The sequence below is a fragment of the Furipterus horrens genome, unplaced genomic scaffold, assembly GCF_987537825.1.
Source record: "Furipterus horrens unplaced genomic scaffold, mFurHor1.1.pri manual_scaffold_8, whole genome shotgun sequence".
NCBI classification, from domain to species: domain Eukaryota; kingdom Metazoa; phylum Chordata; class Mammalia; order Chiroptera; family Furipteridae; genus Furipterus; species Furipterus horrens.
In genome coordinates, this window is record NW_028327178.1 from 97,961,702 (window position 1) to 97,975,388 (window position 13,687).

Below are 13,687 nucleotides of genomic sequence, written 5' to 3' on the forward strand. Positions count from 1 at the left end.
CTTGAAGAAGATTTACTGAAGGTCTATAAATTTACAAGGATACAGTGATATTGCAGGGAACAGCCTGAGATCAAAAATCAGGAAGACAGCTGTGCTTAAAAAAACAAAAACAAAAAAACCCCAAACTCAATAAATCACATACTGCAAAATCTTTTTTTCAGCTGGCTTGCAAGATCAACTTGAGACACAAATTCCCTTTTTTGTTCCATACTATTTAAATAAGACTAAGTTGTCTGTTTAACCATCCAATTGACCATCTACCAATCCATCTAGTACATAAAGCCATGCACCCGTCTGCCCATCTGTCTGTCTATTCATTCATCTCTCCATCCCTCCCACCTCCCCTCCATCTAAACATCTATTTATCCATCCACAGAACAATCTATCCATTTGCCTATCCATCTAGCCCATAAACCCACACACTCATCTACATGGAGATACTTGTTCTGTGCATCTCCATGTAGCCCTGATTCTGTATGGTCCCACTTGAAAAGAAGCCCAGCCCGAAGATCCAAAGGTGCTAAAAAAAGAATTCCAAAATTTAACATGCATCTTTTGCAAACTGTAAGGGGATCCTGTGTGATTTGCCCACCACCTCATACCCCTTTCTGCAACCTCTCATTTCTCAAGATCCCCTGCACCAATTACAAAACAACCCACCAACAATAACAGAACATCCCTCTCACACCTCTCCTCTTTTTCTCCTTCCATTTTGAAGGTGAAATGATTTAGCTTCTTACATTACGTCCTCCCTTTGGTCCTCTGTACCTCTACACTATTCTCTGCTGCTTTCTAGTTCAGTATCGCAGAAAAAAAATACCAACAGCAAGAGAAGGACTCTCTTTGGAGAGTGACAAAGTATCCCCAAGGCCAATGAGGATGAACACTTCATGGGAAGAAGCTAAGGGCATCTTTAGTGTCCTGGAAACACTGGGCCACAGCTCTGGTGAAGACTGTGAACCAGCTGGATCTGCTGGGTGCAGAGAAAACAGGCAGCACCACGCCCCTGTCCATGGAGGTTAGGAAGAAGACCCGGATCAGGCCAGCGCAGGGACCCAGGGCTAACTGTGGATCATGATGGGACTGAAGAGATGCTAATATAGAATCCTGAGTTGTGATAATTTGCCTATAATTTGGGGGGTTTCTTTCCTTTAATGGCACTTCCTTTGGGTAGCTGTGGACAGTGTTCTGGCCAGCAGTAAGTTAGTGACAGACTCAATTGACCAATTAAGTATTCCCCATAAGAGGTAAAGGAGGCCACCTCGCCTTTAGGCATCTCTAGGCATGAGAAGACATTGTGGTCAGTGTACAGAGTGTAGGTCTAGGCCTAATTTCTATGTTTTCCCACTTTAGCTTTCTCTTCTTCTCTCCTCCCCTCCCCTCTCCCCTCTCTCCTCTCTTCTTCTCTCCTCTCCTCTCTTTTCCTCTCTTCCCTTTTCCTTCCTCTATACTCATCTGTACATTATTATCAACTAGTTCAGCAAAATGTATTTTTCTCCAAAAGATACTACACATGTAAACACTGATTGGCAAACCCCCAACCTCTCTGCCCACTATGCAACCCCTGAGATTTTCCTCTCAGGGAGGTATGGTGATCACGTGACACCTGTTCATTGGGTCTGATGGATAATTTTGATAGATATGAGAGATGAAGATATGTAGAAGAGGTTAAAACTACACAAAGGACTCCCTTTATACTTGCTCCCACCATTGAAACAGAAGGCCCTTTCCTCCCTCCCCAAAACTCACACATTTCAGAAATAGCTGTTGAGAAGGAAGTGGAATTTCTCCATAAGCTCACAAATGATGGTGACAGGGGTTAAGCCAGGCTTTAAAAAGAGCAAAATTGGAAGAGCACATCTGACTTACAAATCAGTGGCAAAGGATGAGAACACTGCAGGTCTATCAAATAGAAATGCAATTCTATTAAACTGGTTACTCTTTCCAGGTAGACAGTCCCAACCTCACCTCTGCCTCCAATGTGCCTGTGATTCTAAGACACATGATAATGACCTCATATGTGCAATGTGCTTTCTGCCCCCAGAGAAACCAAAACCTCATGTTCAATCTCATTTAACAGCAGATAACTTGTCACTGGGACATGCAATATGGCCACATTTTATGGGCGATGGTAATAATACGAAAATGCAGTGCTGTTCTTAATACTTTGGGGTTCTTGCTTCCCAATATTAACATAGTGCCTTCCCTTCCCTCAAAATCAGCAGCTGGACGAGAACTTTAACTCTTTAGAATTCTGCGTGGGAGCCAGTGGAAGAGAGTGGTCCTGTTAGACAAAAGATTTCAAGAAAGGGCAAGGCCCTACCAATAAGATGTTCTGGCCATAGGGGGCACTGGTTGATTCAGAACAGACCACCAGAGACACAGGGATATTCTGGTGCCAAAATGACTAAGAGAAGGCTGTGTGTATAGTGGGAACCGTAGTATTTCTGACTTACTGATGGCTGAAAATGGGGACATTATTATTATTTTTGTTTAACTTTCTGCATTTACATATTCACATGGCCCCTTAGGTAGAGGCTGGGCATTGTCTTTGGGACATTTTGTCCCTTTGTTTTTGTGGGGAACAAATTTCAGGAGGACTTTTTCATTCTACAGATGGTGGCAAGTCCCTGGTCCTAGTTATGGGGCTTGCGCTGAACTCCATGAGCAATCGAACCCAGAACTTCAGACTAAGGTGTTAAGAAGTTTAGTGCTGATAAACAGAAGACAGCAGTGTAGCGAATCTTGGGGACAAGGGAGGAATCTGTACCCTGGCTTTCATGAGCACACGGTCTAGCGGAAACACAAAATGGGAAAACTGGGTCAGTTGACCAGAGGTGCCCAAGGAGACAGCCTGTTGAGAGGTGACCAGGAGCACCAATCCAGCTGGGAAGGAGCTTTCCCTTGAGACAACGGCACCATTGGGTGCTTTCTTCCAGCCATGCAGGAGGCAGCCTGGAATGCTGCTGCTGGACCAAAGGGAAGTCAGGGATGAGAGGAGATGAGAAGGCTGAAGCATTACTTTCTTGCATCCGTATTTCTGGGCTCATCTATGTCCCTGTGTCATGTTATCTCAATGACATGACCGATCACAACAGAGCAGTTAAATCGGAAAAGACTCATTTCATGCTACAAAGAATCCCAGGGCACATCCAGGTGGCCGAACCAGAGGGATCCCCAGCACATAAGAAACTGACCATCTCAGGGCCACTCACCAAGCAGGCAGCACACACCCTTCAGTCACCAACAAAATGAACCTCAGTTGGCTGAAGTATTCCAGAACCTCAGCAATCATAGCAGTAGGTCCTTGCTTGATAAAGTGATCAACACAGCAATGACCTGGCCACACAGCAATGCTGGGGCCACCTGGAGTCGCCATAATCGGTGGGGCAGCCACCCAGACTCACCTCCTTTTGATGGTGAGCATCACGCCCAAGAGAATGATGATGAACATGAGGAGGCCGGCGATCACTCCGGCCATCTTCACAGTGTTGTCCACCTGCTTCTCTGGCTCCACGGTGTTAGAATTCTGGGTGGAGGCACCTTGGAGAAGAAAGAAGGTGAAGAAAGATGTTGAAAAGGCTCATACACGTGGCTAGACAATTTTGGTTATGACGACAGCTTATATGTATTGAGAGCTAACTATGTGCCAGGCGCTGTGCTAAGGGTATTACACACATTGTCCCATTTTTATCCTTCTGAGGATTCATCCTTTACGAGGTTGGGATTATTCTTATTTCCTTTTTTTGTTTTTGTTTTTGCAAATGTAAAACGGGAGATTCAGAGAAATTGAGTCCTCTAAGGTTACACAACTGTTTTGTTGGGGCATCCCTATCGATCACCCTTATCCTGAATTGGAGGAGGATCAAACCATGGAATTGCAGTTTGATTCTTGAGTGCATGAAATTATTCCAAACCCGCTTCATCCTTTCAGGTAAATGGTGAAAACAACAGCTTTATGTTAAGGTAACATAATTAAAAGCACTGGATTTACAGATAAAAACAAAGGTTTTGTTTCATGCCTTGTATAAAAAAAATGGTGAGTTAGAAATTTAGTGTTTTAAAGGGAAGTGACTTACATTCAAAAAACACTTCTATTTAAATTTTTTAAATTTAATGCTGCTGCTACATACATATTCTGCCAGATGCTAACTCGCTGACTCAGTGCCATGGAGCTGAGCAGTGATTCTGTCCTTTGCCCTGTGCTAGGACATTTCATGGGCTCATCTTGGTCAGTCCTCACAAACACTCCAAAAAGTAGAAATGAGTTTCCCATTTCGTAGATGACAAAACCAAGGGAACTTGCTGAAGGTCACATGGCAGCTAAAGGTCAGAGTCAGGATTCCACAGGTTTTCTGACCCGAAGTCTAGGTCTCAATAGTCAGACACCTTGCATTCAACTTTCAGGTCCCCTGGTCCCCCAACCCTTTGCCCCAAAGCAGTGATTTGCTAATGCCACAGCAACAGTTAGCAGACAAAGGATGCCTAGGCTCCACCTCTTTGTGCATGGTACCGGGGATCAGAGGCAACTCATCTCTCCAGACACCTGTGTGAACACTGCTGGGGAGTGGTCCAGCACCCCGAGTCAGTCCCTCCTGCTGCTCTTCCTACTCCCAGCGGTGCCACGGTTGTGTGAGGCTTCTTAAACCCAAAGAACCCTCCTCCTGACCCACCCCTACTTTCCTGCTATGCCAGCACCAGCTCATCCTTCATCAGTGACAACATCTTCGGTTGCCTGTGGCCCTGGGAGAGTCCCTCTCTTTTCTCTCAATCTGATAACTCTCTGTTTTACTTTGCACATACCTTAATGCACCAATATTATGAGTTATTTGTTTCCCCACGTGTCTCCTCCAGTGGTCTGCAAGCTCCTCAGGGGCGAGGTTATACCTCCTTTATCTTTGCTTCCTCAGGTTAGCCCAGAGCCTGGCTCATAATAGGTGTCCCTTTAATGTTCGCGTTGTTCAGTGTTTGGCTGATGGTGTGACACTGCTGCCCACACACATTTGTTCTCATGGAACCAAATTGAGTTTCTCCTTTTTCAGCCATGTGTGCACAGAACTCAGCTGAGTTAAAGGGACATTAATGCCCATAAGCTATGATTCTGATTCCCCCAACTCACTGATGGTTAAGAACAGTCCTCTGGCACAATGATGGAGCCCCTCTTCTTCCTTAGGAGCGTACAGTGTTTACTTCATCAGAGCACTTTCCCCAGACTCCCTTGTAACTTAAACGAGCTGGGTTTACTTAGTCACATCTCCCTGGTGAGAACAGCAAGTCTTCAAGAATAGGGAGTGAGTCTTAGTCATTTATCTAACGCCAGTGTCTAGCCCAGGCCTCTTTCCATGTAATTGTTAATTAACAGATGATTATTGAATGACATAAAGGCAAGAGAACCACGGTTATTTGCTTCATTCATTAATTTGCTCCCAAGCACCCATGAGCTGAGCGCCATACTACGGTGTCAGTGGCGTCAGAGAGCCTTCTTTTGGAAGGACTTATGGATGAGGGATTTTATTCAGTTCCCCTCATCAGCTAAAGGCAAAATTAGAGCATCAAATCCCAAGACCATCTTCACAGGCTCTACTTATCCACAGCCCAGAGAATTCCTGGGGGAGGTAGCTAACTGCTTCTTTGGCAGGGCTGGGCTCACATTCCAGGGTGGGGGCTGGTTCCCAGTAGCCCCCCTGTAGCTCCACTTTCCCAATTTGGAGACAAGATTCCTGAGTTACGTCTAGTCCTCAAGAAATATGACATGACCACCCACAAAGGGGGCTGAGCATCTCAGACCACACTTTCTTTCATACTGTCAGAGTCTTTTTATTTGGATTTGAAGGAAGTGTTGGCTCTGGAGCATTCACTCATTGGTGTACCTGAACTTTCCTTAGTGCCTGCTATGAGAGCCTGTTCTACATGCTAGGGGTACAAAGGCAAAAAAGCCCTGGAGAGGATCCTAATTCCCTAGGAACACTGTCATTGGCTTGGTCTAACGAAACTCACACTTCATTTCTTCCATAAATAATCACAAGCACCTACTATATACACTAGGCATTTGGTGATAGAGTGGTGAACGAAATAGAGTTTGTGTCTTCAAAGAACCTACAGTGAGTGTTGGGTGGGGCTCAGGAGATAGGATTAATGAATCAAGAATCAATAATAGTACGCTTTCAATTCTATTAAGGATCAGAACTGAGAGGCGCATGCCACTTGGGAAGTTATAATGGGGAAATGAATAACTTCTGGGAGAAAGTGGCCTGTGGGGTGAGCTCCAAGGGAGGACGGGCTGTCTAAAGGAAGAGAGAGTGAGAAGGTCACATGGCAGCAGCAGAAGAAACAGCACTGGCTAAGGCTGTGTGATGGGGCGAGGAGCCCAGTGCAATTGCAAAATGAAAGAAACGTAGTGTAATAAGGTTGAGAAAGGGGCAGCATGAGCCAGTCTATACAGGACCTTCTAGGCTGCAATGAGAGTCTGTGTTCTTTACCCTAAGAAACATAGAAAATCATTGAGTCTAATTCATGGGGCAACGATATGGTGTGATCTGTATTTCCAATACATCATTCCAGCTTCATTAGGAAGCCAAAGTGGGTTGGAGAGATGAATTTTGCAGGCATGTGGGTGGGCAATTATAGCTGCTGGACACAGGTAATGGCAGTGGAGAGAGAAAGATGCAATAAGAGAGATAAATTACCTGAAATAGATATAAATAAAACCTGTTGATGGATTGGATATGGGACTATGGGAGAGAGAACTGTCAAAGGAGGTCACAGGTCTTTGGTTTTCCTAACAAAGTGGATGATGGTGCTGTTTATGGGTTCAAGAAACAACAGAAAAAGAGTAGCTTTAGAGGAAAAATGTGTGTTTTGGGGGCAGTTTGAGCTTGAGAGCCACTCTAGAAAGTAGGAGCTCTAAGAAGAGGTCTGAGCTGGAGGTAGAACTGTGAACCATAGGTATGTAGATGTACTTGACCCTGGGGAGAATTAAAGAGTGAAAGGAGAAGCTGGCTAAGATAGAGACTTGAGGGTCTGCGGGATTTAGTGAGAGGGTTGGTGAAGATCAGCCTGCGGAGGAGACAGAGAAGAAATGGCCAGACAGCTAAGAAAAACAACTGGGATACTATTGTATCACAGAGACAACAGAAAAGTGTTTCAAGAAGGAAGGAGAAATCAACTGTGTCAAACACTGCTCCTAGGATAGAAACAGCCTCTGCACCCAGAGGAAAAGGGAGATCTCAGATGAGTATTTGAAAGCCTTTCCCAAATAAATCCTAAGATGTTCCTAAACAGAAGCACCTTCAGCAGTGATCATGAACCAGCATACTTGAGGGTCACAGAGGAGCATCCAAGACATTCAGACAGGCCATCTCAAAGTCGACAGCCCAGTAGTTTAGACAATTTCAAGGAGTTCAGCCAACAGGCATCAGAACTTATGTCACAGACTCCATACAGCAAAGTTATTATGAGGAGCGAGACTTGGCTCCAGGAACAGGGTCGTGAACATTCCCTGGGACATGGCACATCTAACCACCTCAGCATCCTCTGAAGGGCATTTGTTCCAGCTGCTGGGGGTTTATGCCTCTGTTCATAAAGGAAGTGTGTCGACAGTATTCCAAGAAGATGTAAGTATAAAAGAAATGGCTCTGGGATCAAAGCCCAGGAAGGATTCACATGTGGCTCCTATATCAGAGAGGAAAAGAAGAGGGGCAGAGACAGCGGATAAGCCAGTCCTGGTCTTGTTGCAGCCAGGAATGTGTCCATGGGGCTCACCTCATAAATGCCCCATGAGCAGACGAGAACCTGTGCTAGGACTTTGGGAAGGACATGAGCTTGGCTAATGACAGGAACTCCTGCAATGTGATTGGCTGTCTCAGGCAGGCACTGATCTCCTCATCAAACAGAAGCTCCATCACTACTTTCTAAAAATTTAGCTTGAAAGTACTGATCCATTACTGGGGGTTGAGCAATGTGCTGAGCACTTTTCATATAATAAGTCATTTGCTCTTCATACAATTCAATTTAGAAGGAGCTAGAATTATTTTCCCTTTTATATAGATTAGAAACATTCACAAAATGGTGACGTGACTTATCCCAGGCATCTTACTAGTGAGTTTCAGAGCTGGGATTCTCTGTGTAGGACTCATCTCCTTATCACTACAACAAACTCTCCTCACTGGAGGTGTCGTTAAGGAAATGCCAGCACTGAGCGCATACAGAAGGTCAGCCTTCTGACTCACTGGCCTGAAATCCAAGGGATCTCTGCAGAGAGGCAGAGCTGGAAACTGGTCAGTAATATGGTAGCCGCATCACTCTTGCCCTAAGCCCCTCCTTCTCATGAGAGTCAAACTTAGTACCAGTCCTCAGTCCCTAAAAAGCTCTGTCCCTGGCCCTGGGCGACTTCTGTCTACTAAGCAGGAACTGGAAGTCTGAGATCTGAGGGAAGGTGGGGCATCTGAATGTATCCTCTTCATCTCTGCCCTCCACTGGGAGCCAACCTGACATTAGTCCAAGTAAACCAGAATTGGCAACGAGGTGCCAGGTGGTAGATTTATCCAACTGGAGTAGCTGCAAGGCTGTACTTGAGTCTCTCATGTGATGAAGTCATCAAAAACAGTCTTGTGAACTCAGCCGCACTGGCAGAGGACTCCTGTCTCTAAGATGAGACTGCGTGCCAACTTCCTGCCCTGCCAGCTGTGCCCTCCAAGCTCTGAGCCAGTCCTCTCAGAATGGCAACTGCTGTCCCCTGCTCCTGACTCTTCCCACCAAAGCTACTGTGGCATAGAATCTAGTCCCCTCCTAGCTCCAGCTCAGAGTCCACATCTGGCTTTCAATGTGCTACTTGTCCACTCTGGTACATGGAAACCTGGTGCCCAAGGCATAGCTCTTGGTCCCTGGAGGTATGTCCCTCTCTTTCAATATTCATGCCATTCCTAGGACCCAGTCACCATGTTCTGTTTCCCCTACTGCTTTTTCCCATGTTACCAGACAATATGATGGTTTATATTCTCCCAAAACTCCTGGGACCCAACAAGGACAATGCTGTTCAGCTCTACTCTGCATTAGTCGGACCCCTGTGATGAGACTAGTACAGTTGTGACCTACAGAGTGAAGATAGGTCAAGAGCCTTGATACTCAAAGTGTTGTCCAATGACCAGAAGCATCAGCATCACTTGGGAACATACTACAAATGTAGAATCTTGGGCCCCACCCAAGATCTATTGAGTCGTTATTTTAACAAGGTCTCCGGGTAATTCAGGTGCACATTAAAACCCAGAGATCACTGACTTTGGAGGAATGGAAGACAGAATCAGGACTTTTCAGCCTAGAGAAGGGAAGATTCAGATGAGTCTTAATTCTGGCCTTCAAAAAGTCAAAGGGCCATTGTGAAAGATGAAATAGATTTGGTCCCTTTAATTTTAAAGGTCAGAGATAACAGTAATGGGTAGAAATAACAGGGATAGATTTGGGGCCAACACAAGGGGAGGATTTAATGTGGAAGTGCCTAGCCCTTTATAATGAGGCATTATGATGTAGAGAGGAGTACAGAAGAAGTCATGGTTCCCAAGTCCATTTCAGAGTTAGCCCTCCCTTTACCTGCCTACTCAGTCTCCACCTGGACTCACCTCCTAGGCTTCTTAGATGCTATTGATCCCATCTCCCACCTCAAACTTGATTCCAGTGACACCCATGCTCTGGGTGAGAGACAACCTTCTTGTCATCCTTAGAGCCATGAGACTCCCATGAGATCTACCCCCAAACCCCCAAGTTACCCACAAAGGCAGGAAAAATGTGTCACCAACAATGAAAGGCACTGTCTGGGCACTCAGTGTGCTCCCCATCAAGCAGAAGAGACTACCTGGCCTCTAATACCCTTTTTGAGGTTTGCGATGCTATGGTTTTATGAGATCGGTGAAAAGCAATGAGTTTAAAATTAGCAATACATGAGCCTGCGTCTAGACTCCATCAATAACCCGTTGTGTGACCTTGATCAAAGCTGTTAACCACAATGTGATTTGATATCTTCATTTGAGAAATAGGAAGTAAATGCCAAGTTCACAGGGACTTTCTAAGGATCATATGTTATAATGAAGGTAGAAATGCTCAATGAACTCCAAGGAACTGCTCATACATGTGGCCTAATGACAACATGACCTTGGAACTGGTTCCAGAGGGACAACAGGGTTCTTTGAGTGTCTATAAACTGTGGGTACACTGAGGGTGCTGGGAAATGCTTCCTTGCAACCTGCTTCCTGAGTTCATCCAATCCTTACGATGAAGGCAGGTGGAGCCCCCGGAATGATTCACTTAACTTTCCTCCAATAGGCCAGGCCTGTAGCGGGCTCACCTCCGGATGACTTAATGGTAGCAATAATATTATTCACCAACAAGGGATTAATGATTCATTCTCAAAGTGCCCTCTCTGGCTCCTGGCCAAATTCTATAGCTTTACCTCAGAGAATTTCCCCTGTAAAGATATGGAGCAAAAATAGAAGTTGCAGGTAAAGAACCTCTAATTGCAATTGGTAAAACCAAGGAAATCCCAGTGGAAGCATAACCCACGCTGGTGATCATGGCTGAAGGTAAGGAAAGGAAGCTGGCTCTTGGGGACACAACTCCTAAAAGCTGAAGTCTTGAAAACATATGGTCGCCTCTTAGCTATCCAAGGGCATATTATCCCCAAATCTTACTGCACTGGCAGTTCACCCCATCTACTTAATGACTTCTTTTGTTGGAGAATTTCTCTGCCTTTACCCTAGCTCTGCAAGCACCTGCCACCCGCCCCCCAGTAGAGAGAACCTGGAAAGCCTACATCTAAGCTGCTGCCTCTGTGCCCGTGAAAGTTTCAAGCATCATGGGCTTCTCTGATTAAAGGGGGTTTTGCCAAGAGGGGGCAACAGGGAAAAGATGAGGAAGCTGGGCAACTTCCCAGTTCTTCTAAAGTCAGATCTGCACCAAATCCCTTCCTGATCTTGCAGGAAGTGAATTCTCAGAATGCCCGGCTACTTTTAAGCTGGAACTGAAGTCCAGATAGGAGACAAGTTGGTAGGAAAGCATCTGGGTCCTTCATTAGATTAAAGACTCCAGACTTCACAAATTGCATCCCAGGGCATCGAGTGCATTTCTAATTGTGATCGTGAATGACTCTGGCAGTCTTTACATGACTAAGAGGGTAGCAAGCAGGAGGGATGTGAGAAGCCTGGAGAGAAACAAATGCTGTTGCTTATTATTTTTTAATGGAAAAATGTGGATTCCAAATATTTGACACAAGTAAATGTGATGTTGATACAGAATAAATATAAAGACTGAATGATTCAATCAGATTTTTTTTCCCATTACCATTTACGAAAGGAGGGAATAATCACTAGAACCCAGCACAGGCTCCGCATCAGCCAGCATCCAACCAGAACTAGGGACACTGCTCCAAACACTTAAACTCGAGCGCATTTACTAGAGAATTGGCACACGGGTTCAGGAGGGGATGGTAAGGCAACCCAGAGGGTAATGTCATGAGCTAGTACTTGGCCCATTCTGGAGAGACAAAGGGTAGTGGTGGGGTCATCAGAGCCCGGAGGTCAGGGTCACCCAACAGAAGCAAAACCTGGAGAACTGGAGCCATGGAGGGGCTCGAGGCCAAGATGGGATGCCTTCTCCTTCCTCTTGCTCCACAAGTCACATCTCCTATTGACCAAACCTAGACACCAGCTGACATAAAACCCAGGAAACACAGCCTGCAGGGGTCCCCTGCATGTCCCAGCACAGTGTGTGGGGTGGAGGAGGATGGGCGGGAAGGATGGATATGAAACCAAACGGGCCAAGGACCAGGATGGGCTTTCTATGAATAAGTGATGCTAGGCTCAATGTGTTGCCATTCTGAGAGTTGTCTGGATTTGTATATCAGGATGAATGTCCAGTACTCTGTCTTAACTTGAGTCAAGTAATGGCCAAGATGGAGACAATACGACTGACTTTTAGGACTGCGAGGTGTCAAACTGGGTCATATTTAGAAGAGTCAGGATACCTGACTACATGCGAAACAGTAATATTATTAACAATAAAGAGTTAACATACACTGGGAGCTTTTACTATAAGCCAGGATGCTATTTTAAGCCCTACACATATACTATCTCTTTTAATCCTCACTACAACACTGTGAAGTGGGTTCTTTCATTAGATGCATTTCAGAGATGGGAAAATTGAGGCTCAGAGACTAAGTAACAGTAGCAAGTGGTAGAGATGGGATTGAACCCTGGAGGTCTGGAATAGTGCTTATTCTCTTTAAACCATCATACTATTCTGCCGCCTCTCCCATAAATCGGGGGAGAGATTGCAAAGCAAAGAAATCTGATTGTCTTTCCTCAAACATAAGGAAGAAAGAAGCAGACTGGTATTTAGGGAGTTGAGAATCTGATTTTGACCAGTCATATTAAGATGCCTTTGTATTTATTCCTGTCCCTGCTCAGTTTGCCACCTACTGTATCATGCAGTTCCATTTATACCTGCTTTTCTTAAAAATTATCTAATATTCTCTCATGCCCTCTCACCAACATATTCTAATATCTAAGGGATTGATGAACATGTCATATGAATCTTGTTATATGAGCCAAATTATACAGACTTTGCTCAAATGGTATTTACACTTGACCTTTTAAACTTAAGTTCCCTCATCTTTTTCAGTTTCCTTGTATATCAGCCACCCTCTCCAAGCTCTTAATATATTGCGTTTAGCTTTATTATTAATCTCTGGGCTTTCACTATAATACTTTCCTTGATATTTAGCAACCAAAGCATCCTATATAATTTCACAGGGAGACAAGTCTCACTCAAGTTTAGGCAACTATTTTCTCCTTTATTTCCAATATTGGTCCTTTGATGGCATGATGACTGATTTTGTCACTTGCTGGCTACCTCCCCCACATCTCAGAATGTGCCTCCATCACCAGATCTGGTTGATAATAGAGTGCATGAGAGAAATTATTCCATCATCCTTATAAGTGACATCACTTAGGATGTTTCTCAAGTAATAAATAAATTGCTTCAATTCATCATATGACAGTAATTGCTTTTAGCCAAGATTTAACTCAGAGTCCATGTCAAGTAGCTGGAAGACACTACAGAGACACAAGTTTTGCCAAGACAACTCCACCCTTGCTGTGGGAAACCATTTAATGAGTACTGAGTAAAGTATAAAGAAGATACCAATTTATACTATCCCAGGCTCCCTCAACATTACCCAGTCAGTCCCAAGAAGCGGGAACCACAGACCATACACCTAAAACTGCTAAATATTGCTGACAGAGATGGTCCTCTTTTCCAGACCCTTAATGGAGGTCAGCACCCCATGAGATAGCAATAGCTTCAACTGATTCGTTGAAGGCACTCTGGCCACACAAATAAATTGTTCCTCAAGTGCTGATTCTGCTTGGTCCCGCGCTTTTCCCGAATCTGGGTTTCCAGGTGGCTCTTGTTCTGCACAGCAGGTGCTCAGCGTAGGGAAAATTCTAGTTCAGTCATGTTACACATGATAGCAAAGATGGCTACAAAAGACCCTGATGCTGAATTGCTTCTGGGTGCAAGAAAACTTTAGTCTAAATTTTAAAAAATGCATTTGGAGTTTAGCATAATAGACTTACTTAAGGCCAGTCATGACCAATGGATGCCAGGCACTGTCATTATTGACATATCCCTTGTGAGGTTC

The 13,687-nt window shown here is 44.7% G+C and overlaps 1 protein-coding gene across 12 annotated transcripts in view; it reads right to left on the bottom strand.

Moving 5' to 3' along the window:
- PTPRT (protein tyrosine phosphatase receptor type T) overlaps nt 1–13,687 on the bottom strand; it is a 690,852-nt gene that overhangs the window by 140,043 nt on the left and 537,122 nt on the right. For all 12 annotated transcript variants that reach the window (XM_090286424.1, XM_090286422.1, XM_090286420.1 and 9 more), the window contains one exon: nt 3,408–3,543. In XM_090286424.1, the coding sequence (XP_090142550.1) occupies nt 3,408–3,543 (136 nt within the window). The remainder of the gene's footprint in view (nt 1–3,407; nt 3,544–13,687) is intronic.